Source organism: Grammomys surdaster, unplaced genomic scaffold (genome assembly GCF_004785775.1).
Source record: "Grammomys surdaster isolate TR1022 unplaced genomic scaffold, NIH_TR_1.0 123861, whole genome shotgun sequence".
NCBI lineage: Eukaryota > Metazoa > Chordata > Mammalia > Rodentia > Muridae > Grammomys > Grammomys surdaster.
Window position 1 is genome coordinate 28,509 of NW_021619004.1, and position 25,438 is coordinate 53,946.

General features: G+C 39.1%; 1 protein-coding gene across 1 annotated transcript in view; it reads right to left on the reverse strand.

Moving 5' to 3' along the window:
• Ezh2 (enhancer of zeste 2 polycomb repressive complex 2 subunit) overlaps positions 1-25,438 on the reverse strand; it is a 53,953-nt gene that overhangs the window by 15,998 nt on the left and 12,517 nt on the right. Inside the window, exons 4-8 of the mRNA XM_028784510.1 lie at positions 8,946-9,062; positions 5,227-5,347; positions 3,403-3,543; positions 1,662-1,764; positions 997-1,160 (exon numbers count right to left, since the gene is read on the reverse strand). Of these exons, the coding sequence (XP_028640343.1) occupies positions 997-1,160; positions 1,662-1,764; positions 3,403-3,543; positions 5,227-5,347; positions 8,946-9,062 (646 nt within the window). The remainder of the gene's footprint in view (positions 1-996; positions 1,161-1,661; positions 1,765-3,402; positions 3,544-5,226; positions 5,348-8,945; positions 9,063-25,438) is intronic.

Below are 25,438 nucleotides of genomic sequence, written 5' to 3' on the forward strand. Positions count from 1 at the left end.
TCCTAGCACTCTGGAGGCAGAGGCAGAAGGATTTCTGTGAGTTTGAGGCCAGTTGGTCTACAGAGCTTGTTTCAGGAGAGCCGGGGTTAAACCCTTGGGGGGGGGGGGGAGTGGGGGGAGAATAACTGATGCTTTTTATTCACTGCAAATTTTAGGAATGGGGATGTGGCTTACTGGAGTATGTGGGATGTGTCTTAGTGAGAGAGTGTGCAGGGATGGGGCTGTGGCTATAGTCTAGTATGTGCCCAGCAGGAGCAAGGCCCTGGGTTCAATCTCTAATACTACAGAAAACAAACACCCACACACCAGCCTAGACAGAATTCCAATTTTATGGGATATGGTGGTATGCTCCTATAATTCTAGCACTCAGTAGGCTGAGGCAGGAAAACCAAAAGGATCACAAGAATCAACAGTTCAAGGCTAGCCTCAACTATATACTGAGTGTGAAATCCTATTTCAAAAAAACACAAAACAAATTCCAGTTATCTGGAAATTTTACTAAGAAACCTCATTTCCTAGAAATGTCAAAAGGAAAATATTAGTTTTGATACTGACATTAAGAATATTTTATGTTTTGCTTATATCCAAATATGAAGTACTTATAAAACAATTACTCAGAAGATCAAAAAGAAACAAAATAGATTAATACTAGGCAAGAAATTATATGTTTTTCACCAATTCATTAACAAAATGTGTTCATAAATATCGGCACTATTGCTCTGAGCTCCTTCACTATAATGACTTCATTATACAACCGCCTTGTGAAGAGTCACTGACCTTTACTTCAAGTTAGTGGGAAGCAGTGAAGTGTGTACAAAAGATGTCAGAGGACTCCTCAAAGAATGTAAAGTCACAGTACAGGGATGGAACGTATTTCTCAACTATGACTAGAAGATTGGTCGGTCCATTTTGGTTGCGATAACTGACAGCAAGTTGCTTTACTACATATTTAAACAACAAAGATAGAAAATGAAAACGTACAATAATTGCACTTACGATGTAGGAAGCAGTCATACTTGAAACATCGACGACAGAAGAGTGTATGAAATGAATGTAAGCTTTGCTCCCTCTGAACAGATTTGGCATTTGGTCCGTCGATGTTTGGGGTACATTCAGGAGGAAGAGCACCTGGGAGCTGCTGCTCCGTGAGTTCTTTATATCTGGCATCAGACAAAGAATGTAAAACAGAAAGAAAAATCACTTTTTTTGAAAGTAAGTTTCTAAAAGGTTTCCATGGGTTTGATTTTTTTTAAAAAAAAAGTTTATCTTATCTAAAACTCAACAAAAAAATACCCAACCTACAGTAATCTCTGCTTGCACCAAGAACCTATCATATATTATGCATGGAAAACAAGAATCAAGCTCATTAATACAACTTAGGTACATCGCAGAAGAGGCTATTACATTAGTTTGGATTCACTATAGAAGCCTCTACCAGAGTCCAGAAAAGGTTTCCTACAATACACTAGTATAAATTGTACATAGGCAAATAACTTTGCGCATGAATACTCATATATGAACTCAATATGAACTAAAAGTTTTCTAATACACAGTTCAAGAAAGAGTGTGTGTGTGTGGGGGGGGGGATGATGCCTGAAATAATAAACCAAGATAATAACATGCATGACTGCCCCAAATTAAAAAGAAGAAATCTTACTCACTTTTCTTTCAGTTCTTCTGCTGTACCCTTATCTGGAAACATTGAGGAAATGGCTTCAAATATTTTATCAGCAGGAAATTTCCGAGGTGGGCAAGTTTCTTTATCTGAACAGTGAGTTGTGATAAGAGAGGAGATGGGAGAACCAAGTTTCAATTTCATTTTCTCTGTATCATAGTCTCTTACCAAAGCTGATTTTCTAAGAACTTGTCGACTTTGGTTCACTTTGGGGACGAGAGGTGGTGGTGGGAGGGAGTAATCTTTGAGACAAGGTCTCTTACTGTGTAGCCATAGTTGGCCTGCAACTAAATAGATCAAGTTCACTTTGAACTTTTGATGTGATTACTTTATTATTTTTCGTGTGTGCATGTATGTGTGCTCATGTGCACCTCCCTGAGTGAAGACACATGGGTAATGCACACCATTGTGCACATGTGAGGGTCAGCGAAGAACTTCTGTGAGTCAGTGCTCTCCTTCCATGGTGGAATTAAGGAATCAAACTCAGGTCATCAACACTTGCTCAGTAAGTACTGATCCATCTCACTAGCCAACTGTTCTATTCTATTGTCTCTGACCCCCAAGTGCTAGTATGAGCAGGATGACCCACTATGACTGGCTTGGGGTTTTTGTTTTGTTCTGTGGGAGAGGTTTGCCTTGTTTAGTCCAAGATGGCATGAAACTCATTATGTAGCTAACGGTGACCTTGAATTTCAGACTCTCTTGCCTTCACTCTCAAGTGCTGAGATTACAGGTGTCATCAAACCCTGTATCACTCACTCTAATGGAAAAGCCTGTCAAATACTAGAAAGACAAATATAAAATTCAAGTATGAGATGTTAAGAGTACAGGAAGACAGATCCCCCAAATTTTAATTATTTAAACTAATAACTTTGTGTCAGAGCTGACCATTAATCCACTTTCAGATCTGTCCATCACATGGAAGAACTTAGCAATCACTTATTGACTCCTAAGGTGTGTTTCTGTTATAAAGAATATATGTCTTTTGAAATTGCAATTTCCCCCCTAGAGAAACTTGCTAAGTAGAAGACACTATTATGGGTTCTACTTTGGGGTGGACTGTTTTCTAGTAACGCTTAACAAGTGTAGAGGCAATAGCACAGCTCTTGAGTCAGACCTAGGTTATGAACTTGGGGCTCAGATTCTTTTTTCCAATGTTGCAATCTTAAGTAAGTTCCTTAGCCTTCAGCCTCTCTAAACTCATTTCCAATATATAATGGAGCTGATAATAACACCTACGCTGTGGAAGGATAAGTAAGTTGGTACATATGAGGTTAGTATACATGATATATATTATTATAAAGATAATTATGATAACTGATCAGCAAAGTCCAAAAAAAGATTATGTCCTTTTGCTAGGCAAAGGAAACAAAGAAGCTCCAGTGGAGAATGAAATGGTACAGAGACTATATCTGATCATAGTACTAAGATATAACACTTAACAAAAGGGAGGGTACGCTCTACCCATGCACGGGTGGTTTTTACATATTTATATGGATTGTATGGTTGTATGTATGCCACAGTATACTGGTGTGAAGATCAGGAGCAACTTAGGAGAGTCAGTTCTTTTCTTCCAGAGTGGGTTCCAGGGATCAAACTCCATTCATCAAGCTTGGTGGTAAGTACCTTTACCCAATGAGCCTGCCTGATACTTTTTTTTTAAAGAATTATATAAGGCTCAAACAAACAAACAAACAAACAAACAAATAAACTAGTGTTAAACCTACCATCTTGAGCATCCTCTAAGTCTTTCTGCTTTCCTTCTCTTTCCTCGGGATCATCTCCATCGTCGTCGTCGTCATCGTCATTATACTGACCAAGAGCATTGACCAACTCCACAAAAATTTCATCATTTATAAATCCACATTCTAAAAACCAAACGTCAGAAACAGAGGGAAAAGGGTAATGACAAAAGTTTATGTATATGTTTTTCTAATCTGGAAGAATAGCAAAGGCTTATCAGCACTATAACCTGAGGGGCAGGTAAGGACAGTCAAGATCAATTTCATAGCCACCAAAGAAAAGAGAGCATTTACCTTCAGTATCTGTCAGTCTCTCAGGAATCACCTCTCTAGCTGGCCCAGGGCATTATTATTCCTTTAATCCTCAAGGACCTGTGGCTTTAGCCTCTTCACAATCTGTGCACTGACTGACCGCTTCAATCCTGTTTTCACTACATGATCACATCTCCCTTTGCTCAGATATCAAGAGAGCCTCCTGTACACAGAAATCTGAATCTAGGATTTTGATAACTCAATTTAATAGGCTCTGGCTACCCTGAGGAAAGACACTGTTGAGCAGGGAGGCTTCGTGAAACACATGTCCTATAAACAGAACTTTAAACTTAGGTTTACTATTATTGAAAGCTTACCATATACACATACACTATTCCTATAAAATCTATGTGTTGTTGCTGCTACAGTTTATGACCAGTTACTGATGATTACCAATTAGCAAATAAGATCCTCAGATTGAAAAACTAAAGAAACACTAAACCTTTATGCCTGTAAGCCCCAACTAGCTCTTTATTCAACAGCAAAAGTTAATTTTATTATTAAAAGAGTTTTTTTTTTTTCAAACTCTATGTTTAAGAAACCTTAAGTCTTTAGCAACTCCATCTATGACAGTCTGAATGAAAATGGTGTTGACAGGCCCACGGGGAGGGACATGATTAGGAGGTATGCCACTATTGGAGTATGTGTAGCCTTGCTAGAGGAAGAGTGTCACTGGGGCCAGGCTTTGAGGTTTTAGGTGCTTAAGGCAGACTCAGTGTCTGATGGGGTTGGTCTTGTGACCTGGGAATTTAGAACCTGAGTTCTATGCCCTGGTCCAGACTGCAACTGGATCTTGGGGCACTGTATTAACATAGGTACTGCAAAGAATGTCTCCCAATAATCCCTGATCAAAAAATGGCTGGGGTTTATGACTGGGTATAAAGGAGAAGAAGGCAGGACTTACAATCAAGGAAGATTTAAAGAGAGACTAGGAGGAAGAAGGGAAAGATGAGAGAGAAGTGTCCAGGAGGCCGGATGGACAATGAGCATGTGGCCAAGAGAAGCTGGTCCTGGAACACACATGGTACAGAGCAAGTTGGGGTAGAACGCAAACTGACAGTACACAGGGCCTGTCGCTCGGATATGGATTACAAGAACTCAGAATCTGCCTAGTCTAGGATTATAGCCTGTAAATAAATTTAAACTGCTTCTATGTCAATTACTTGGGAACTATATGGACAAAAATGGGGCAGAAACCTCCAATAGATATTAAGCAGTAAAAGGGGGCACAGCAACACCCCAGAAAATTAGTATTGCATCAAGTGTAACTCTCTCTTCCTGCTGCCTGCCATCCAGATGTAGTAGAACTCTGGGCTCCTTCTCCAACACCATACTTGCCTGAGTGCCACCATGCTTCCTTCCATGACGATAATGGACTAAACCTCTCAACAGTTAGCAAACCCCAATTAAATGCTTTGCGTTTTAAGAGTTTCCACTGTCATGGCAACAAGAAAATCCTAAGAACCCCCTACTAAAGAGAATATACATATAGCACACCTCTGTCTCCATGCACTTTTCCATCATAATTCTTTATTAGTTCTTCAATGAAAGTGCCATCCTGATCCAGAACTTCATCCCCCATATAAGGAATGTTATGTAAAACAGTTTCATCTTCCACCTAAAAATAAAAAAAAAAGAAAGAAAAAAGTTAAAACCAGATGTATTCTAATTTTTAAATTAGAATTTGAATATTTTTTTAAAACTTGAAAGTCAAAGAAATGGCTCAGCAGGTAAAGACACTTGCTGCCAAGCTTGACAACCAGAATTCAATCCCTGGGACCCGTGTGATAGACAGAGAACTAACTCCCCACACGTTGTCCTCTGACCCCCACACATTTGTCATGATAAACACATAGATATAAATGTGTGTGTGTGTGTGTGTGTGTGTGTGTGTGTGTGTGTGTCGCTACATGGCACACATACACATAAAACTTAAAACTTAAGCTCTTGATGTGAAAACTGAGCACTGAGCTTAATTCCTGGTACAACACAAAAAAGTTAATGAGGTAACTAAAAACAGTATTTTCCTTGAGTACTTGTCTTTATCCAGATCTGTAGAGCAAACTGTTAACTATTGTAACTACCCTTAATCTAATATGCAACTCTTCTTTTAGGAACTGCTAAGAAAGGAAACTTCTGCAGGTTACATGAGACCTCAAGTTTAAGACACTCCTATTGCAGATACTAAAATGGAAGGTACCTGTAGTAGATCTGATGATATGTGGATTATCCAAATAAACTATAAATACTCATCAGCAAAGAGTTTGTAAAAACGTTATTTGTTGATCTAGGAATTAAAATACTCAATACAGTAAACATCTAGGGCTGCTCTGGAGATCTGAGTGAGAGACGCCCTCCACTGGCTCATGGAGTTGAACACTTGGCTCCTAGCTGGCAGCACTGTTGAGAAGGTTTACCAGGTACAACCTTGCTTGAAGAAGTATGTCACTGGATAACCTTTTAAGATTCCATAGCTCACTCCACTTCCAACTGGGTCTCCCAGTTCCCCACTCTGTTTTGTGATTCAGTTGAAGAGGTGATTCTTAGTTTCATGTTCCAGCCACCACGCCTCTGGCTGCCATGGTGGATTCTTATACCCCTGGAACCATAAGCCCAAATAAACTCTTGCTTCTATAAGTTGCCTTGGTCTTGGTGATTTATCACAACAACAAGGGGAAAAAAACCTGATACTGATGAAAATCTATCAACGGTCTTGTCATTCTATGCCAAAAGGATTTATACTTGTAAAATCAAAATATTCTACAGCAACAGAAAATATTTCAATAATTTGATGAACAAGTCATACATCAAAGTTGATTATGCTAGTAAATAAGGTAAGTAAAGCTACATCAAAGTGTAACAAACAGCTGGGAAGGGCCAAAGAAAATGTTGGGGGACAAGAATATCTGAAAACACAGAGGACAAAACTCAAGCATAGAAGGAAGAAAATTATACAACCCATGCACATGACAGCAACTATACAAGACTGGATAGTCCTGAAGCATGTGTCAAAAATAACAAAAAACAAAAACCAAACCACTAAGTTAGGGTAGGCTTACTTGAAAAAGCCCTTGAAGAAGGCATTGGTTAAATGTTGAGTTTTAGAAAGTTAACTGTGAAAAACAGGACACACTGGTGAAGACTCACTAGAGGACAAAGACAACATTTCAAGTATTACAAGCCTCGGATCAGACTATAATAACAAACAACAAGAAAGAACACACTGCAAAAGGCCATGAAACACACAAGTGACCATAAGGCAACTAAGAAACAGGAAGATTAAATGTTTTCAAATCATCACTAGACAACAAATTTTGAATTTGTTATCAGAAGTTTAAATAAAGAAACAAAACTTGAGACAAAGCAAAATATGAGTAATAAAAGGAAAATATAGAGTTTGTATAGTTTCTAATGTATATATTACTCAGGTTCAGAATATCAGCACACTCACCTCAAGTTTCATTTCACTTTGTGTGTACAATTTCCATCTAAACCAAATCTAGTTCTTTGAATGTAAGCCAAAATTAAATATTTGGCTATTATGTCTTCTCACACCTTTGCTCCCCAAAGTATACGCTACGCATAATAATCATCTAATTTGTTTTGGTCAGTGACCAGGAAGGTCTTCAAATGATCTAAACTTCCCACTGGCAACTTAAAAAACAAAAATAAACAAACAAACAACAACAAAAAGAACCCTTAAGAGTCTTTCACAATTCCAATCTATACAGGGATAATGTTTATATGCACTGTGTGAAGATGTGTCTCTGTCCTTCCTTTCCTGCCTAAGGCACCTTCTGATTGGTTAAAATAAAAGGCCTATAGCCTATAGCAAAAGGTAGAATATATGGTAGGACCCCAGCAGAGAAATTCTTTCTCAGAGAAAGGAATTCTGAGAAAGAGTCAGGCACAGAAAGAATCGCCACCTAGGCTCTGAAGAAGTTGGACATGTGAAACTGAAGAGAAACAACCAGCTGTGTGACAGACCTTATATAAATATAACTAGGTCTCTGTGTCCTTATTTCAGAGCTGAGATGGGCTTAGAAAGGTCCACAATATAAATCTGAAAATATGAAGCCTCATTGAAGGTGTCAGTATGTTTCTCAACTGTAGTATTTCTTAGTAAAGCCTTAAATGCACACATATTTCAACTTTATAAGAATACCTGAAATTTAGCTTTAAAACTGCCACGGTTAGAAGTGTAAGAAAAGTCACTAATTATAAATGTCTAGTATTTAAAAAAACCATCAGTCTCTAACAAGCAATTCTGAACAGCAATTCTCTAACTTCATCAAGAAATTCTCTCAGCATTTTATTATATACATCAAATGAGTAAAGCTATGGTGCTTTTTTTTTCTTAAGTGTGTGTTAGTGTGTGTATATGTGGGTCTATGTGAGTGTGAATGTGTACAGGACCAGAAGCTATCCACCTTGAGTTAATTGGCCTAGAGACTACTGATTAGGCAAGGCTGGCCAAGGAGCCTTTCTCCACCTCCCCAACGTTGTATATATACCTATATACCTCCATGCCAGACTTTTTCATGCATACATGCATGAAGCCATCTCCCTAGCCCCAAACTGTGTATTTTAATTTAACAATACAAGTCAAGAATATACTCTTCAATTTCTTTTACTCTACTTCCCTTCATTCTATTTCCATAAAGAAATATGAGCATTGCATTGTCAAAGCTTGAACTAGTGTTCTCTGCAGACACAATGACCTAACTTGTGCTTTATAAATCCTAAGAGTAGTTCCTAGTATACATTATTACGTGTGTGTGTGTGTGTGTGTGTGTGTGTGTGTGTGTGTGTGTGTATGTATGCACATACATATGGTTTGTTTTTTTTTTTGAGACAGGATCTCTATTGTGTAGCTCTGGCTGTCCAAAAACTCCATATGCAGACCAGACTGGCCTCAAACTAAAAGTGTGCCACTATCTTAACCTTTTCCTGAAAACTGTTTGATGAGGTCAGAGGGGAATTTTAAAGAATAAGAACTATAAACATCATCTTTAAATGTGTTTACTTCAACTTTTCTTGTGGAAAATGCATTAAAAAAATTAAATGGCTTTTAACTATTAATTTTAAAAAATCAGTCCAAGTGCTATCATTTTGATGGCTTTTTTAAATTATTTTTTCCTTATCACAACAAGAAATTGCTATGTTTCTTATTTAAATACATTACCAAGCAAGCAAAAGCTACATTACTTACATACCATAAAATTCTGTTGTAAGGGAGACCAAGAATACATTATGGGCACCGATGCAACTGCATTCAGGGTCTTTAACGGGATGACTTGTGCTGGAAAATCCAAGTCACTGGTCACTGAACACTAAAACAGAACACAAATAAATAAAAACTTCCTCTTACAAATAAAAAGATCAGCCTTAAGCTACGGTCATTTATACTGTGAACAGATGCTGCATTCTTAAGTAACTCTGAACATCATTCTTATGATGGAAGGGTTCATAAAATCCAAAAAGAATCCTCTTTTCTCTACGGTGTCTCCTTAGACATTCTCCATCTTTTGCAAGCTTTTAAACTTCTCCAGCTTTCTCATACTTACCATTAACAGTTAGAATCAAAAACTATATTCATATTAACCTAGAAATCTGATCTGTGACACCCTTTCTCTAAACACTTAAGTATATACTTAATTCTGATCACCCAAGCACACAGGTTAGAACATATTTTGTGTCCTAAAATTATGAATTACATTGACCTTTTTCTTTATTTGTTGAGATGAGGTTCTGTTATTGAACTTAATCTGTAGACCAGGATGTCCTCAAATTTACAATCCTCCTGCCTCAGACTAAAAGGTGCTGTGAATGCTAAGGCAGACATCACTATGGTATATATAAACCTTTTCTCTTGCTTTTTAAAAATGTCATATTTTATATAATATTATCAAATAATGAATTCAGAGTAACACAGGAGTTTCAACTGCAAAAACCATTCTAATTAATTCTGTAACATCTAACTGTTCACATGTAAGGCACTACATTAAGCACGGTAAATGTTTTATCATAGTTATTACAGCACACTATTTGAAGACACTTCCCCCACTTTGCAGTGAGAAAACTAAGGTAGAGAAAGGACAAGCAGCTTGCTCAAGATCATACATGGAGTGTAAACAGCAAGCCTGACTATGCTCACTGTTCTGACTCACTGCCATGATACTTCACCTCTATAAAACACCTTCTGTCCCTTAACATGTCATTTCATATTATTTATGATAATGATGATTTAATGTTAGCTTTCTGGGGCATCAGAAAGAGACAGAATTCGACTTCTAACAACAGACTTCTAATAACTGTGTTTATTAGTGCACATAGCGAAGGACAACTCCTCTCCAGAGGAAGAAACTGAAGGATCTGCCAGGGGGGCAAAGCTAGCTGTGACCCTTTATAGGTGTGTGGGGTGTGGGCCTTGAGTGAGGAAATTGTTGTAGCCTTGGTCACTCCTGGAGTCTCTCCTTCCTGAAATTGTTGGCCCAAGGCAAGACAGACTACTCAACTGTAATCTCACAGGAATCCTGTCTCACAACTGAGGCAGTCTATCAGATTTCATAGCACACTATTTCTCCTCTATCACATAGGGAAAAACTGCTAATTACATTGTGATGTAATGCCTTCTTATCACAGTGACTTGAACAAAACTGTTGGTTAAAAATTATTAAAATTTTTGCAACTTTGATTCTAATATAGTAAAAATCTGTGCCCTAATAGCCACATTGCTTTCTATCCTGATAAGGAATCCAGCTTTTCTTAAGAGTTCTATTCTCAAATGTCAGGCCTCCGTGGCCGTCTCAAAAATACCTCAGATATGTATTGATGATTTATAACTAATATAAATAGAACAGAATAAATTGAACCCCTAGCAGTCATATATGTACACACAATATACAGAGTCAGTGTCTGAGATTGATGTAGGGTGTTTCCAAGTCAGCAAGACTGGGACTGGATGAGGAGAGACTGCTCACACACGGGTCACATAAGCCTACATGTGTACTCATGTGTACTCATGTATAGAGCCCTCAGTTCTGCTCTGACCATCACAGTGCTCGCTGCCACAAAAAGATGACTCCTTCCTAAGAGAAGCAAAAGTGACGGACAAAGCAGTTCCAAACAACTAAGATAGTGATGTCTACTAATGTGTTTTCCAAAAAGGCAAAGGAAAAATAATACCAAAAGCTCAAAGCCAAGTAAATAAGGTGTTAATGGCTTATTAATATTTTCTTTCCTACTAACTGGCTTCAAACACAGATCCTCATCCCTCCATTTGCTAATCCAATAACAACAGGAACTAGTATTTATTGATCACATAGTGTGTTCCAGCCACTGTACTAAGTAACTGCTTATATTCATGATCATAAATAGTTCTTATTATGACCTTAAGGTGTAATTTTAACATCACAAACCACAAATGGGACTAGGGGCCAGAAGTTAAATCTTCCTAGTAAGAAAGTGAACTTTGAAGGCAGGACTAAAAGCTATGTCTATCTGTAACATCCAAGAACTTCTTTAATTTATTGTGCTTTAGTTTTTGCTCTCAGAAGCTCACAGGGAAGAGTCACTAAAGAGCCTTATAGTATCTGCTATGTGGAATGTGACCACACCCAGTGAGGTCACGAGGGCATTGCCAACAACTCTCCTCTTACTCTATCCCTAGCACATCTTCCTGTCCTTCAACCTAACTAGGTAAATCCAGGTATGAAAATGATTTTAATTACTCAATAAAGCATCACATACTATCCAATAATCTTAAATATAAAACAATTTTCATTTCTTAAAAAAGTTACTATATTTGTTTTATATTTGGCAGGGATAAATTAATTCTACATAGAAGCTGTCTTTATAGCTTAGAGAGACAGACTGGCTCTCCAGCCCTAACTTACTTATGTGAGCACATGAATCCAACATCATGTTTAAGTCAGACAGAAAATATTCTTTTCAACCATTAGATAAGGGGAAGACTGATTTGCAGAAAACTTTCTAGCTATACTAAATGAAAGTTAGGAGCTTATAGAAGCACAGAAAACAGGAAGGCACAGGCTATAGCACAAATGACACCTCCAGTCCAATACCTCTGACCCATATCTGGTACCCATGACTTCAAAATTCTGAGTCATCCACAAGTCAGCAAGGGATGAAACACAAGCTCTGTAAGGGTGAGAGCATCTCAGGAGAGAGGTACGATTTTACCTTTCTACCTCAAAACAGTATTAGGCAGTGTCTCCAAACGTAAGTTTACGGTGTCAACAGACTATGTCTGCTGATTCGCTGTGACAGAAAGCTCAGTTCCTTCCAAGCTCTGAGAAAGAACACCTATGTGGAGGATGAACTTGAGCTCTGAGCTTTGCAGCACCTTGATCCTACCCCACACGGCCTCTAGCCAGGTTACAACCATATCCTCTCACCTATGAAAGGACACTGGAATGCCGCAGCATTTGCAGGTAAAACAAGTCAGGAAATGCTATGTGCTGACTTACAGAAAATGCACAAAACTTCCAGTTACTTAGCAACTTTACTGTGTTTGAACGTGTTTCACCCTCAATGCTTTTAATACTCACATCGCTCAGAACAGTGCAAAAGCTGTTGATCTCAAGAGTCTCCAGAGCACTTTTGCCTGTTCAGTTATACCTCTAGGAGGCCTACTTTAGCAGCTTAAGTTTCTAATTCTAGCTCCAATTTCAGGATTACACAAGACATTATTACAGATAATTCATCAACAGTGGTAAAGAAAAACAAGTTACCAAGGATGGCACATTGTCAGAGAAACACAGCTTACTGGTAAGTAACAAGGTTCCTCTGAGGTTGGAGACTTACATCAACTAGCTGGTACAATAGGCGACTGTGTGGCTGGAGAAGAAGCCAAGCCAAAAATAGTAGTTGTAGGAGTACACAACCAAACTGAGACTCTTGGCAGAAGACTGGTTCCAAGTAAAAACTGTGTTATGAAAATCGTAGAGGGAGAGCAGGTGAATGCCCTGCAGGGAAGGGAGAAAAATTAACACACCCTACTATGTGCCAAGCACCACATTAGAGACTTTACCAAAGTTGACTTTAAAATTCACCACTATCCTATGAGGTAAATATTCCCCATTTTAGGCAGGACATCCCAAAGGACAATAGTAACAGCCATCCCACCTCTGAATGATTCTTAGCATGAGGGCAGGTAAACTCAAATTCAAAAAAGTACATGGGAGTTATAGCACACCAGCTACCAGGTGGAGTGATTGTACATTCTTGGATACGCACTGGCTCATTTAGTTAGTTCATACTGAGACACAATAAACTGTCATTATTTTCAAACATACTCCTATTTCTCCATGTGAGAACAATGAAGAAGAAACAGAAAAGCCATAGAAGAGAATGTGAGTGAAAGGCATCAGCTACTATCAACTCTGGAAGGCCTTCAGCCCAGGAGAGAGTAAGGAGGAGACCAGCTATCATCAACCCCAAAGAGAAGCTCAAGATTATTTTCAAAACTCTTAATTTTTCTTCAGGACTTATGGAAAGAAAGGGAATAATATCCAAGTTTTTAATTATCTAGGCCTTATGGTAAGGGCAGTACACATATTTAAATTCAAGGCTGCTTTTAGGTGAAGCAGGAGGGGAAAGAAGGAATGAGTTAAGCAGCATGCACTGAGGACACTCAACAGCAAGCATGGGTTTCATAACCAGTCTGAAAGGCCAAGGAGGAAGGCTGGAGGGGACATTCATGAGGAAAAGTGCCTCTCAAACAAGAGGGTCAGAAATATAAACAAGAATGGGCCTAAGATCCCATTAAATACTTCATGCAAGTATTTAATGAAACCTAAGGAATAAACAGTAGTCTATTCCAGGTTGTAAACTGCTTCCATGTTGACATTATACATTTATGTCAAAAAGCCATTACACACTGGAGTCTCCCTTATAACAAAAGGCTATTATCTTTGATTTCACTTTCATCTAATGTCACTCTTACACTTCTTCCTAGCAGAAATGTACACAGCATTTCAGGATGTGTGTGTGTGTGTGTGTGTGTGTGTGTGTGTGTGTGTGTGTGTGTATGCACATGCGCGCTGGTGGAGGGACGTGTTTTTGCTGTTGTTTTGCTTTGAGTTAGGGTTTTTCTGTGTAGCTCTGGCTGGCATGGAATTCTCTATTGAGACCAGACTGGCTTCAAGCATAGAACAACCCTCCTGCCTTGGCTTCCTGAGTAATAAGATTATATGCAGCTTTTCAGGAGGATTAGTGTGATGGCTAGTCTTAGTTGTCAACTTGACTATATGTAGAATTAATTAAAACCCAAATGGCTGGGTATATCTGTGAGAGATTTTTTTTTCTTTATTAAATCATTTCTACTTCTAATCCTGATCTGCAGGGTATGAAGATAACACATCTTTATCCAGATCTTGTGAGTGGGAAGATCTACCTTTAATCTAGACATTTTCTGCTGGAAGCCTATATAAAGGACATGGAAGAAGGAAACTTGCTCTTTGGCTGCTTGCCCTGGATCTTGAGTCCTTTACTGGCATTAGAGCATACTTCTTCGGGATTCAGGTGTACACTAATGACCAGCTGAAACATCAGGTTTCAATGACTTAACAACTTCTAGATTCTTGTACCTTCCATTTGTAGACGGTCATTGTTGGAATAGCTGGACAACAGCCTGTAAAACATTCTAATATATCTCCTGGATGGATGGATGGATGGATGGATGGATGGATGGATGGATGGATCTATCCTATCCATCCATCCATAGAGTTCTAGAGAACTCTGACAGATTTTGGTACCAGAAGTAGTTCTAGAGCAAAAAAAATATATATATAAGGATAAATCTTTTAAGTATCTATCTGAAATAGGCATCTCACTTAGTTACTGAAGCCTTTCCTGGAAGCTCAGAGAGTCCTGTATGATGAAAGTCCACAATGTGAACTATTTTACAAACTAAGAAGACAAATACATTTGATTATCCTGATTCACCAATTGTGAGAGGCAATGGATTTGGTGACTCTGTATATAAAACTTTGGACAATTTGTAGAAAAATGAGGAAAAGGATAACACTGGTCAGTTGACCCTAGAATCAATGGAAAAATTGACAATGGAAAAGAATTGAGCTTCATAATAAAATTAGTCAACTTCTAGCATCTTAGAATATAGTGAACTCAGCAATAAAACTGACCAACTCTAGGCATACATAAATAGTCTAAAGCAGTGGTTTTCAATCTGTGGGTCATAACTCCTTTGGGGGTCACATATCAGATACCTTGCATATCAGATATTTACATTACAATTCATAACAGCAGCACAATTACACTTACAAAGTAGCAATGAAATAACTTTATAGTTGGGGTTTACCACAACATGAGAAGTGTATTAAAGAGCCACAGTTTTAGGAAGGTTGAGGACCACTGATAAAGGTTTCTAAGTATGCCCTGGAAGAGATCCTCTCTCCAGCAGCCATAGAGTTCAAGTTGCAGAAAAATCAAACCAAAGCCCCCATTATAAGACTAACTAATTACAAACAAAGTTCAAGTCCCAGCCTCAGAAGGTGTTAAAATTAAGGGCATTAACTGGTAAAGAATAGGATCCTATACTTGGTATGGAGACAGGTGGGAGGACCCTATGGAAGCTGAGAACTTTGAACCCTCAGATTCTCAAGAGTGTGCTGTGTAAGATGTAATCCTCCTGGGAAGTCCTTGAAGATATTGACCCTCACTAGTCCTGTAAGACCAAAAATGCTGAGAGGGGCACCAGCACATTTGAAGCGCTTTGTTGTCACCCTTTCCCGTGTGTCAGACCTGAGGATCTGAAGTGCTGCTGTTCAGTTGACTGAATTAAATTCAGTGGGTTTAATTGAGCCCTGAGGTAGCCTGGGGCCAGGTAGCAGCATTGAATCTCCAAAGACAATGTGATTGTATTTATGGTATTGGGCAGCATAGACAAAACTATGTCCATAATGGTCTGACCTGTAGTAGGTAGTCAATCTGACTTTTACAGTGGTATGACTCGTATGGACCTTTGCTACTAACTAATCAATCATGGTATGTCCAGGCATAAAACGTTTTAGGAAACCGATTGCATTTTTGTTTGATGAAAGCAGAAAAATTCTCAAACTAATAAAGTCTACATTGGATCATGGCAAAAAGAAATCATCCCATAAGCCAATTTCTAGCCAAACCAGAATCCCTTGAATGGACAGACTATCAGTTTCCCCTGAAAAAAAAGACCTTGATAAAATACCTAAGAGTTTTACTGTTAAACGTTCTCCAGTCCTTTCCCAGAGAGCCCTACAGCCTTTTACACAGTTAATTTTACATTGAAGGAAAGGAAACGATCAGACTTCCCAGGGTCTATTGGATACTGGCTATGAATTGACACTGATTCCAAGAGACCCCAAGAAGCATCGTGGCCTTCCAATTAAAGTAGGGCCCTATGGAGGTCAGGTAGTTAATGGAGTTTTGGCTGAAGTCTGACTCACAGTGGGTACGGCACATCCCTGAACTCATCATCCTTTGGTTATTTCCACAGTCCCAGATGTATAATTGAAATAGATATTCTTAGAAGCTGGCAGAATAAATGCCCACACTGGTCCCCTGACCTGTGTAGTGAGGGCTATTGTGGTTAGAAGGGGTAAATGGAAGTCTTTTAGAGTTGCCTCTGTCAGAGAGAACAGTTCATCAAAAACAGTATCCCATCCCTGGAAGAACTACAGAAATTAGTTCATCAAGGACTTGAAAAGATATAGGAGTAATGGTTCCCACCACATTTCCCTGTAACTCTCCTATCTGGCCAGTGCAGAAGACAGGAGGACATGGAGAATGACAGTTAACTATCTAAAACTAAATCAGGTAGTAACTCTGACTGCACTGCTGTACCAGTGTTCTTATTTGAGCAGAATATCACATTTCCTGGTATATGGTATACAGCTATTGATCTAGCAAATAACTTTTTCTCAGTACCTGCCTGTCCATAAAGCCCACCAGAAGCAATTGGCTCACAGTTGGCAAGGCCAGCAGTATTCCTTTCCGTTTTCCCTGAGGGCTCTATCACCTCTCCAACCCTGAGTCTTAACTTACTTCTAAGGGATCTTGATCATCTGTCTCTTTTGCAAAGTATGACATTGGTTCACTATATTGGTGACATTATGCTGACTGGACCAAGTGAGCAACCACTTTTGACGTGTTGGTAACATGTGTGAATCAAAGGATGGGAAATAAATCCAGTCAAAATTCAAAGGTCTTCTACCTCAGTGAAATTCTTAGGAGTCTACTTTTATGGGGCATAAAGAGATATTCTTTCTAAGATGAAGGATAAGTTATTGCATCTGGCCCCTTCCACCACCAAGAAAGAAGCACAATGTTTATTGGGCCTATATTGATTCTGGAGACACTTGGGTGTGTTAATTCAGCCTGTATACCAAATGACTCAGAAAACTGCTAGCTTTGAGTGGGGCCTGGAACAGGCAAAGGCTCTTTAACAGGTCCAGGCTGCTGTGTGCGCTACACACACCATTTGGACCATATGATCTAACAGAGCTGATGATATTTTGAGGTGTCAGTGGCAAATAGGGATGCTGTTTGGACCACTGGCAGACTCTATAGGTGAATCACAGAAGATACTTTGGATTTTGGAGCAAGGGCCTACCATCATTTGCAGATAACTATTCTCCCTTGAGAGACAGCTCTTGGCCTGCTTGGGCTTTAGTGGAAACTGAACATTTGACAATGGATCACCAAGTTACAATGTGATCCAAGCTGCCCATCATGAGCTGGGTATTATCTTACCGATCATATCATGAAATAAGACATGCACAGTAGCAATCCATTACCCAATAGAAGTGGTATAGATATGATCAGGCCTAAGCAGGTCCTGAAGGCACAAGCAAGTTATCCAAGAAGTTATCCAAATGCCTACGGTTTCTACTCCTGTCACAACGCCACCTGCTCCCAAGCATGCACCTATATACAGCCTCATACGACCGATCAACTAAGAGAAGACAAGACTATGGCCTGGTCTACAGGTGTTCTGCATATTATGCAAGCACCACCCAGAAGTGGACAGCTGCAGCATGACCACCTCTTTCTGGGACAACCCTGAAAGTCGTCAGTGACAGGAAATCTTCAGAGGGCAGAACTTCAGGCAGTACACACGGTATTTTGAACAGAAGGAGAAATGGTCAGATGTGTGATTGCTCACTGGTTCATGGTTTGTAGACATTGAATTGGCTGAACAGTTAGGACTTGGAAAAAGCATGATTAGAAGATTAGTAAGAAAAACATCTGGGGAAGAAGTATGTGGACAGATTTCTCCAAATGGGTGAGGAATGTGAAGATACTTAGTGTCCCATGTAAGTGTTCATCAAAAGTTGACTTCAGCTGGAGGAGTTCAATAGTCAAGCAGATAAAGCCTCTTTCCCTAGCCATCTCTGTCATTAGCTAATGGACACATAAACAAAGAGGCCATGGTGGCAGAGATGAGGATTATACACGAGCTTGAAAACATGGACTGATAGTCACCAAGGGTGAACTAGCTACAAATGCTGCTAAGTGCCAGATCTGCAACCAATATTGAGCCCCAGTTATGACACCATTCTGAGGTGACCAGCTAACAACCTGGTAGCAGACTGACTACATTCAACCACATCTTCTATAGAAATAGTAACACTTTGTCCCTACTAGAATAGATACTTAAACTGGTTATGGATTTGGCTTTCCTGCATGTAGTGCTTCTTCCAACTATCATCTGTGGACTTACAGAATGCCTTATCCACCACCTTGCTATTCCATACAATATTGATTCTGACCAAGGAACTCACATCATACCTGAGAAGTACAACAGTGGGCCCAAGATCATAGAATCCACTAGTCTTACCATGTTCCCTACCATCCTGAAGCAGTTGGCTCAACAGAAAGACAAAATGGCCTTTTGAAGACAGAGCTACAACACTAATTAGCTGTCGTCACCCTTGGAGAACTGGGACAGGTGTTCTCCAGAAGATGCTATATGCTATGAATCAGCATCCAATATATGGTTCACCTTCTCCCAGAGCCAGGATCCCTGTGTCCAAAAACCAAGGAGTGAAAAAAGGAATAGTTCCACTCACTACCATGCCTAGTGACCCACTAGAAAAATTTCTGCTTCTTGTTCCCATAACCTTAAATTCTGCTGGCCTAGAAATTCTGGTTTCAGAGAGGAAAACATTCTTGCCAAGAGCCACAACAAACATTCCATTGATCAGATGTCCCCCAGGCCTCTTGGAGCTTCTGATGCCCTTAAACCAACAGGTTAAGAAAGGAGTAACAATGTCAGGAGAGGTTACCTATCCAGACTAACAAGAAGAAATTGGATTGCTTCTCCACGACAGAGGTAAGGAGGAGTATGTCTGGAAAGCAGGAGATCCTTCAGGGCATCTCTTGGTGTTACTACATTCTCTTGGAGTGGGCACTTGAGAAGACGCATAATGCTTAGAAAGTGTATAAGTGTAACCCAACAGACAGTGGATGACACTCTGGTATTGGTTCTCCTTGCTGGTCTTCATTGGGCTTCGCTGACACTGGTCTTTGCTAATGACACGATTGCTTTGGTGCGCCTTGCTTTCTTTGATGATCTTCACTTGTTGTGCTTCATAGAGAAAAGTGCAACAAAGAACTTCTGGCAGTGTTCTGGCTGCTTCTTGTAGCTTCGGCAGACTCATGCCAATTGGCAGAGCTTGGTGGTTTCTTCTGGATTGAGCCACTGGTTGATTTGTGTTTGTTGTTTCACTAGTGGACTGGACTGCAGACAATGAAGACGGGAATGGCCTCAAGGAACTACTTTTAAAGAGGTCCACGCCCCTCTTGTCCAATTAGCCATTTTCCTCCTCTACCTTTGTTCAGTGGGCTCTAAATTTTTATATTTGAAAAATATAAGCCTATAGGCTGGTCCTGCAGATCCAAAGCTCCAGGATCTCCATGACACAGGGCAAAACCAGAATATCTGATAGAAGTCCTAGTGAGAATACAGTATTGATGCTATAGCAGACCCCAGACACCTTGAACCAGACCAATGACTCATTGCAATAAACATTTGCAAGTAAAAATGGGTGGACAAAAGGGTATACTATGTGACACACTCTGACATACTACAGCTTCCATTTTTTTTTTCCTTTTGGTCCTCACCAAATTATGGAGGGCAGGTACAAAGAGACAGGAAGATGGATGAGATTGGAGTACATGATTTGAAATTCACAAAGAGTCAATTAAAGGTAATAAATAAATAAATAAATAAATAAATAAATGTATGTATGTATGTATGTCAGCTAAAGCCACACAACCTGTTGCAGAGATAAGGATTATAATTTACATAAGCATTTCTGATATATTTTGTTTAGAATGTAAAGATATTTGTGTTTTCCTTCCTCAATTTATCATGAAATGTAGCATCAATTAAGAGACTACCAGTGGACATTATGTTTAAGTGTGAGATCCTAAAAGAATGTCCCTCAAGGAATATTGCCCTTACTCTAAATTTATAATATGTTTGTATGAGGGATAGTTATATCATGTTAAGTGTAAATATGACCTGGTTATTGTTTTCATTTGCAAATTAAGCATGATATAAAGAGATATGATTGCATGCCAGGTTAATAAGGGATAGACTTATGATGGTTAGTCTTGGCTTTCAAGTTGACTACACTTGAAATTAACTAAAACCCAAATAGCTAGTCCTACCTGTGAGAAATTTTTTTCATAATTATTTGAAGTGGGGAGATCTGCTTCTAATCTGGATCTTTGGGGTAAGAAGATTCATCTTTGATCTGGGCCATGCCTTCTGCTGGCTGCCTATATAAAGGACATGGAAGGAAGCTTGCTTTCTTTGATTATTCTTGCTCTCACTGGCATGTCCATTCTTTCACTGGCACGACGACTTTCTTCTTCAGGAGTCTGGCATATAATAAAGACCAGATAAGACAGCCTCATGGACTGAACAACTACTAGATTCTTGGATCTTCTGTTGGTGGATAGTCATTGTTGGACTAGCTGGACCATAGCCTGTAAGTTACAATAACTCTGCCGCTTTACATAGACAAATAGACAGACTGATTCTTCTTTAAGTTCTGTTCCTCTAGAGAACCCTAAGCAATATAATTAGGCTCCTTAACACTCTTCTTTGCATCCCCTTCAGAAGCTTGACCCTAAATGAAGGATCCTAAACAATGATCCTAATCCTATGATAAAATCCAAGACAACGTGACTGGGCCCAAAAGGGTAAAATAGACTCTATATTACATGCTCTACTGCTAAAAACCAGTTTTGTTAAAATGCTGGAGATTACAAAGCACAAAACTAAGACATAAACTACAAAATACTCAAAAAGCTAGGTGTGATGGGATGTGCCTATAGTCCCATCACTTGATAGAGACAGGAGAATAAGGACTTCAAGGTAAGCCCAGACTATGAAACCCTGCCTCAAAACATAAATCAAAGTCATGGGGGTTGGGGGATAGGAGTTAAATTAAAACACTCAAAAGAGAGGAAAGCAGGAAGTGGGCAGAGGATAGACAACAAGACACCAAGGCATGTGTGTGTGCAGTCTTAAGTATCTACAGCAATAACGGTGCTGTGGAAAGAAAACGAAACCATAACTACCACTGAAAGGAAAGAAACTAGATGATCCACACAATATTATATGAGTTCACACTATCTACAAGCTATGGCAGCAAATCTATTTCAAAAACTGAATGAAACAGAGCAACAGAGACTAAACACAGCCAAGGCTGTCGTAACCACGGAGTGAGCTACATTTAGATTCTGGCACAGGAGATCCTGCAGTGTCAGCAGCTTCTGCTAATTTTGCCAACAGATAGTTAAATGTTCTTTACTATTGACTGACTAGTCAACAGTATTGAAGCAACTAGACAGCATACAAAAAAAGGTTCACCTTACCTCCACACAGTTTATGCCATGAAAATTCCTATTGGTTAAGTGGTTCTTAGAATACAAAACCAAAAACAGAAAACTAAAATTTGTGCAATTCATAATCCTAAAGACTTTCTAAGCCCTTGAGGAATATAAAAATAAAAAAAATTAAAGTATAATCAAATATCAAAATGAAACATGTGAAGAATAAAAAAACTAAACCCCAATCTAACTTAGGCCAAATGCTAAAATGACCAATTACAAAACAAAGAGAAGGTGGAAAGATGGCTCAGTGGTTAAGAGCACTGGCTGCTCTTTAAGCAGACTCAGGTTTAATTCCCAGAACTTGCATGGTAGTCCACAACCATCCAAACTCCAGACCAGGGTATCCAACACCCCTTCTGACTTCCATGGCCTCCAGACACACGAGTGATGAAAAGACATACATGCAAGCAAAACATCCCCCCTTAAAATAACATAAAATAAAAATTTAAAAACACCCAGTAGTAGGCAAGGTGCTCATACGCGTGCACACACGCACAGAAGGAAGGAGGGAGGGAGGGAGGGAGGGAGGGAGGGAGGGAGGGAGGGAGGGAGGGTAGGTAGGTTATATAAGTAGTTTAAACAACGGGGCCTAAAGAGATCTCTAGATGGTTAAGATCACTGATTGCTCTTGCAGAAGACCTTGTTTCAGCCTTCAACACCCACGTGGTGTCTCCCAGCTCTCTGTAACTCTAGTTCCAGGGACTCCTACATGTTCTTCTGGATTCCTCTGGTATGAGGCACACACATGCATACACACATGCATGCAAAACACTCCCTCACTGAGTTAAGGCAAACTGAAACACAACTTGTATCTATTAGTCTAACAATATCCTGTGTTGAAAATAAAGGTAAATGGGCATTTCCATAAAGAGCTAGTAGGAGTGAGACAGATGAGCGTGGCCCATTTCCCCTGGGACATTCAGCAGATGGTAAGCACGGATTACAAATCTGTTTAAAATCACTATTCGTGGGCCTATAAGATGGTTCTAAGGGTAAAAAAAAAGAACTTGCCACCATGCCTGAGTATGCAAGATAGGAAAGAGCTAACTCCCACAAGTTGTCCTCTGACTCTCACAAATGTGCACACATACACACACAAAAATCAATGAATAAAAACATAAATAAAATGTAAAAAACTAAAGTGCATTCTTTCAAAAAATGACATTGTTTGTTCATTTCCTATAAGAAGCAGACAGCTAAAAATGAGACAATTTGACTTCCTAATTCTCAGCTGTTGGACAATCCTTTGCTGCCTTGACTATAATGAATTACCCCTTAATGCCAGTACCAGGTGTCTAGGTCACACCTTGGACATCTTGAAATGACTACAGCATGATCACAGTTGACACACCTCGCTTCCGAAAGCAGCCTTAGCCAGAGCTGTTTTGAGATAGTACCAGACTTTTTGCCTGGATCACAAGCCTGGATGAACTCCAGATAACACTGCAACCAGCTTTACCTAGGCCAGACAGGGATCACTTTCCCCAAGTCATCTAGCCAAACAAACTACTTTGACTGTGACGAAATACAAGGCTACATACTACTGATACAATACACAAGCCTCCATGACTGCAACTGTGCTAAAAGGCAAGGCTGACTGGTCCAAAATAAATGCCTGAGACTGATCCAAACAGCCTTTCTTCAGCTATATAAGCAGGCTATTAAGGGACAGTGAGCAGGCAGAAGACACTCCTGTGACTTCTTCTCTGATGTTGCAACATTAAGCCCAATAAAAGCTTCTCTCAAATGGTCTTTCCTTGCCTAGTGGTATAAGCTTTGCTGGAAACATGGAGAAAGCAGCAGCAGAGAGCAGAGCAGTGAAGCAGCAGGGGCAGGGACATCCACAATCATGTGGCTGAGCTCTGGGGACTGTGCCTGTGGGCACTAAGGCATGTACCACCACACTACCTTTAAAACCTTGAGTTCTCAAAATTTATAAGAAATATGCTACTATGTTGAACTTAAGGATGTATCAGAGTGCTAAAATGTTGCTAAATGACAATGTGTGTGTGGGGGGGGAATAAAGAATACTAACACCTTAGCAACACTGGGATTTTTTTCTTTACAAATTGTAACTGGAACTTTCTCTTGACAGTCACAGGAGTAAAGTGCATTGCAAGGCAATAAGCCATACAATCAAGTATTAAAATAGACCTAGTTTTTCTTCAACAAAAATGATTGCATATTCTATTATTTTAATAGAACTTTTTTAAAACAAATTACTTGTAAATATCAATCAGCAAATAATTTTAATTACCTCAAATATTACTAGAAAGCACAAACCTACATATATTTGAGTCTAAAAGTTTAAAAACTCTTCATGAGGGCTGGAGAGATGGCTCGGCCGTTAAAGGCTAGGCTCACAACCAAAAAAACTCTTCATGAATATAAAAATCATTATATACATCTAATGCTATTTCTATTGCAAACAACTGTACATTAAAATGCATACCAAAAAATCTCTTTTCATAAGACATAGATGCTTACAAATACATCTTATTCTCCTAGAAATATACCTGGAAGATTATTTTATTAAATTACTTATCATGTCATTTACCTAGCAGATAGGTATTACCTTAGCAAGGCATTCACAGTATAAAAAATAAAATTCACATAAAAAATAATCCAGGGCAAGTATGGTGCCATGCACTTTTAATCCCAGCACTCAAAACACAGAAGCAGATGGACCTCTGTGTCTGAAGGCAGTCTGGTAAACAATGTGTTCCAGGCCCGCTAAAGCTACATAGTGAGATCCTATCTCAAAAACAAGCAATGACAAACCACTTAAGGAAAAATACCTTATAGTTTTTAGTGGGGGGAAAAATTGACAAATATACAAGAAACACACTAAGAACATCATGAATAACACCAATTTCTTTACTAAACCTAGAAAAAAATAGCTTAAAAAAATGAAGACTCGGGCTGGAGAGATGGCTCAGTGGTTAAGAGCACTGACTGCACTTCCAGAGGTCCTGAGTTCAAATCCCAGCAACCACATGGTGGCTCACAACCATCTGTAATGAGATCTGATGCCCTCTTCTGGTCTGTCTGAAGACAGCTACAATGTATTCATATATAATAAACAAATAAATCTTTAAAAAAAAAAAAATGAAGACTCACAAGTTTTTCTAGTTGTTAAGACAAAGCGAGTCACTTGGAAACTCTATTCTGATAAACAGCCGCATGACAGCAATAACACATGTATCCTTTAGTGTTGCTTAATGACATTCTGATGTTGAGTAACTCTTTAAAAGATTAACTGAAGACCAAAGAAAATGAATGCAAAACATAATATCACTGTCTTCAAGTCAGAAATATTTTTTTTAATGAAGAAAGGAATTAAAGAGATGACTCAACCATTAAGAGCCTTTATGGTTCTTACAGAGGACCTAAGCTCAGTTCCCAGGATCCATGTCAGGTGGCTCACAACAGCCTGTAACTGCAGCTCCAAGGGAGCTGATGGCCTCTGTGGCCTCCCCGGGCACTATACTTACATGCACAGTCACACAGAGACACATCTACACAGAATTAAAAATAAAAACCTTAAAAAAAAGAAAAGAAATATATTCTAAATTAAAATTCTGTGGCCAAGATTGCTTAGATTATTTCTGAATCTCAGTAACAAGATACACACACACGCACACGCACACACACTTAAAATGCTCCACAAAGGACAAAATGTGAACCCTTTATTCTTTATCAAAATTACTAAGATGAAATATTCAAAACTTATACATCTACAAGCAACTTTAATGAACTCAGCAGGATATGTGAG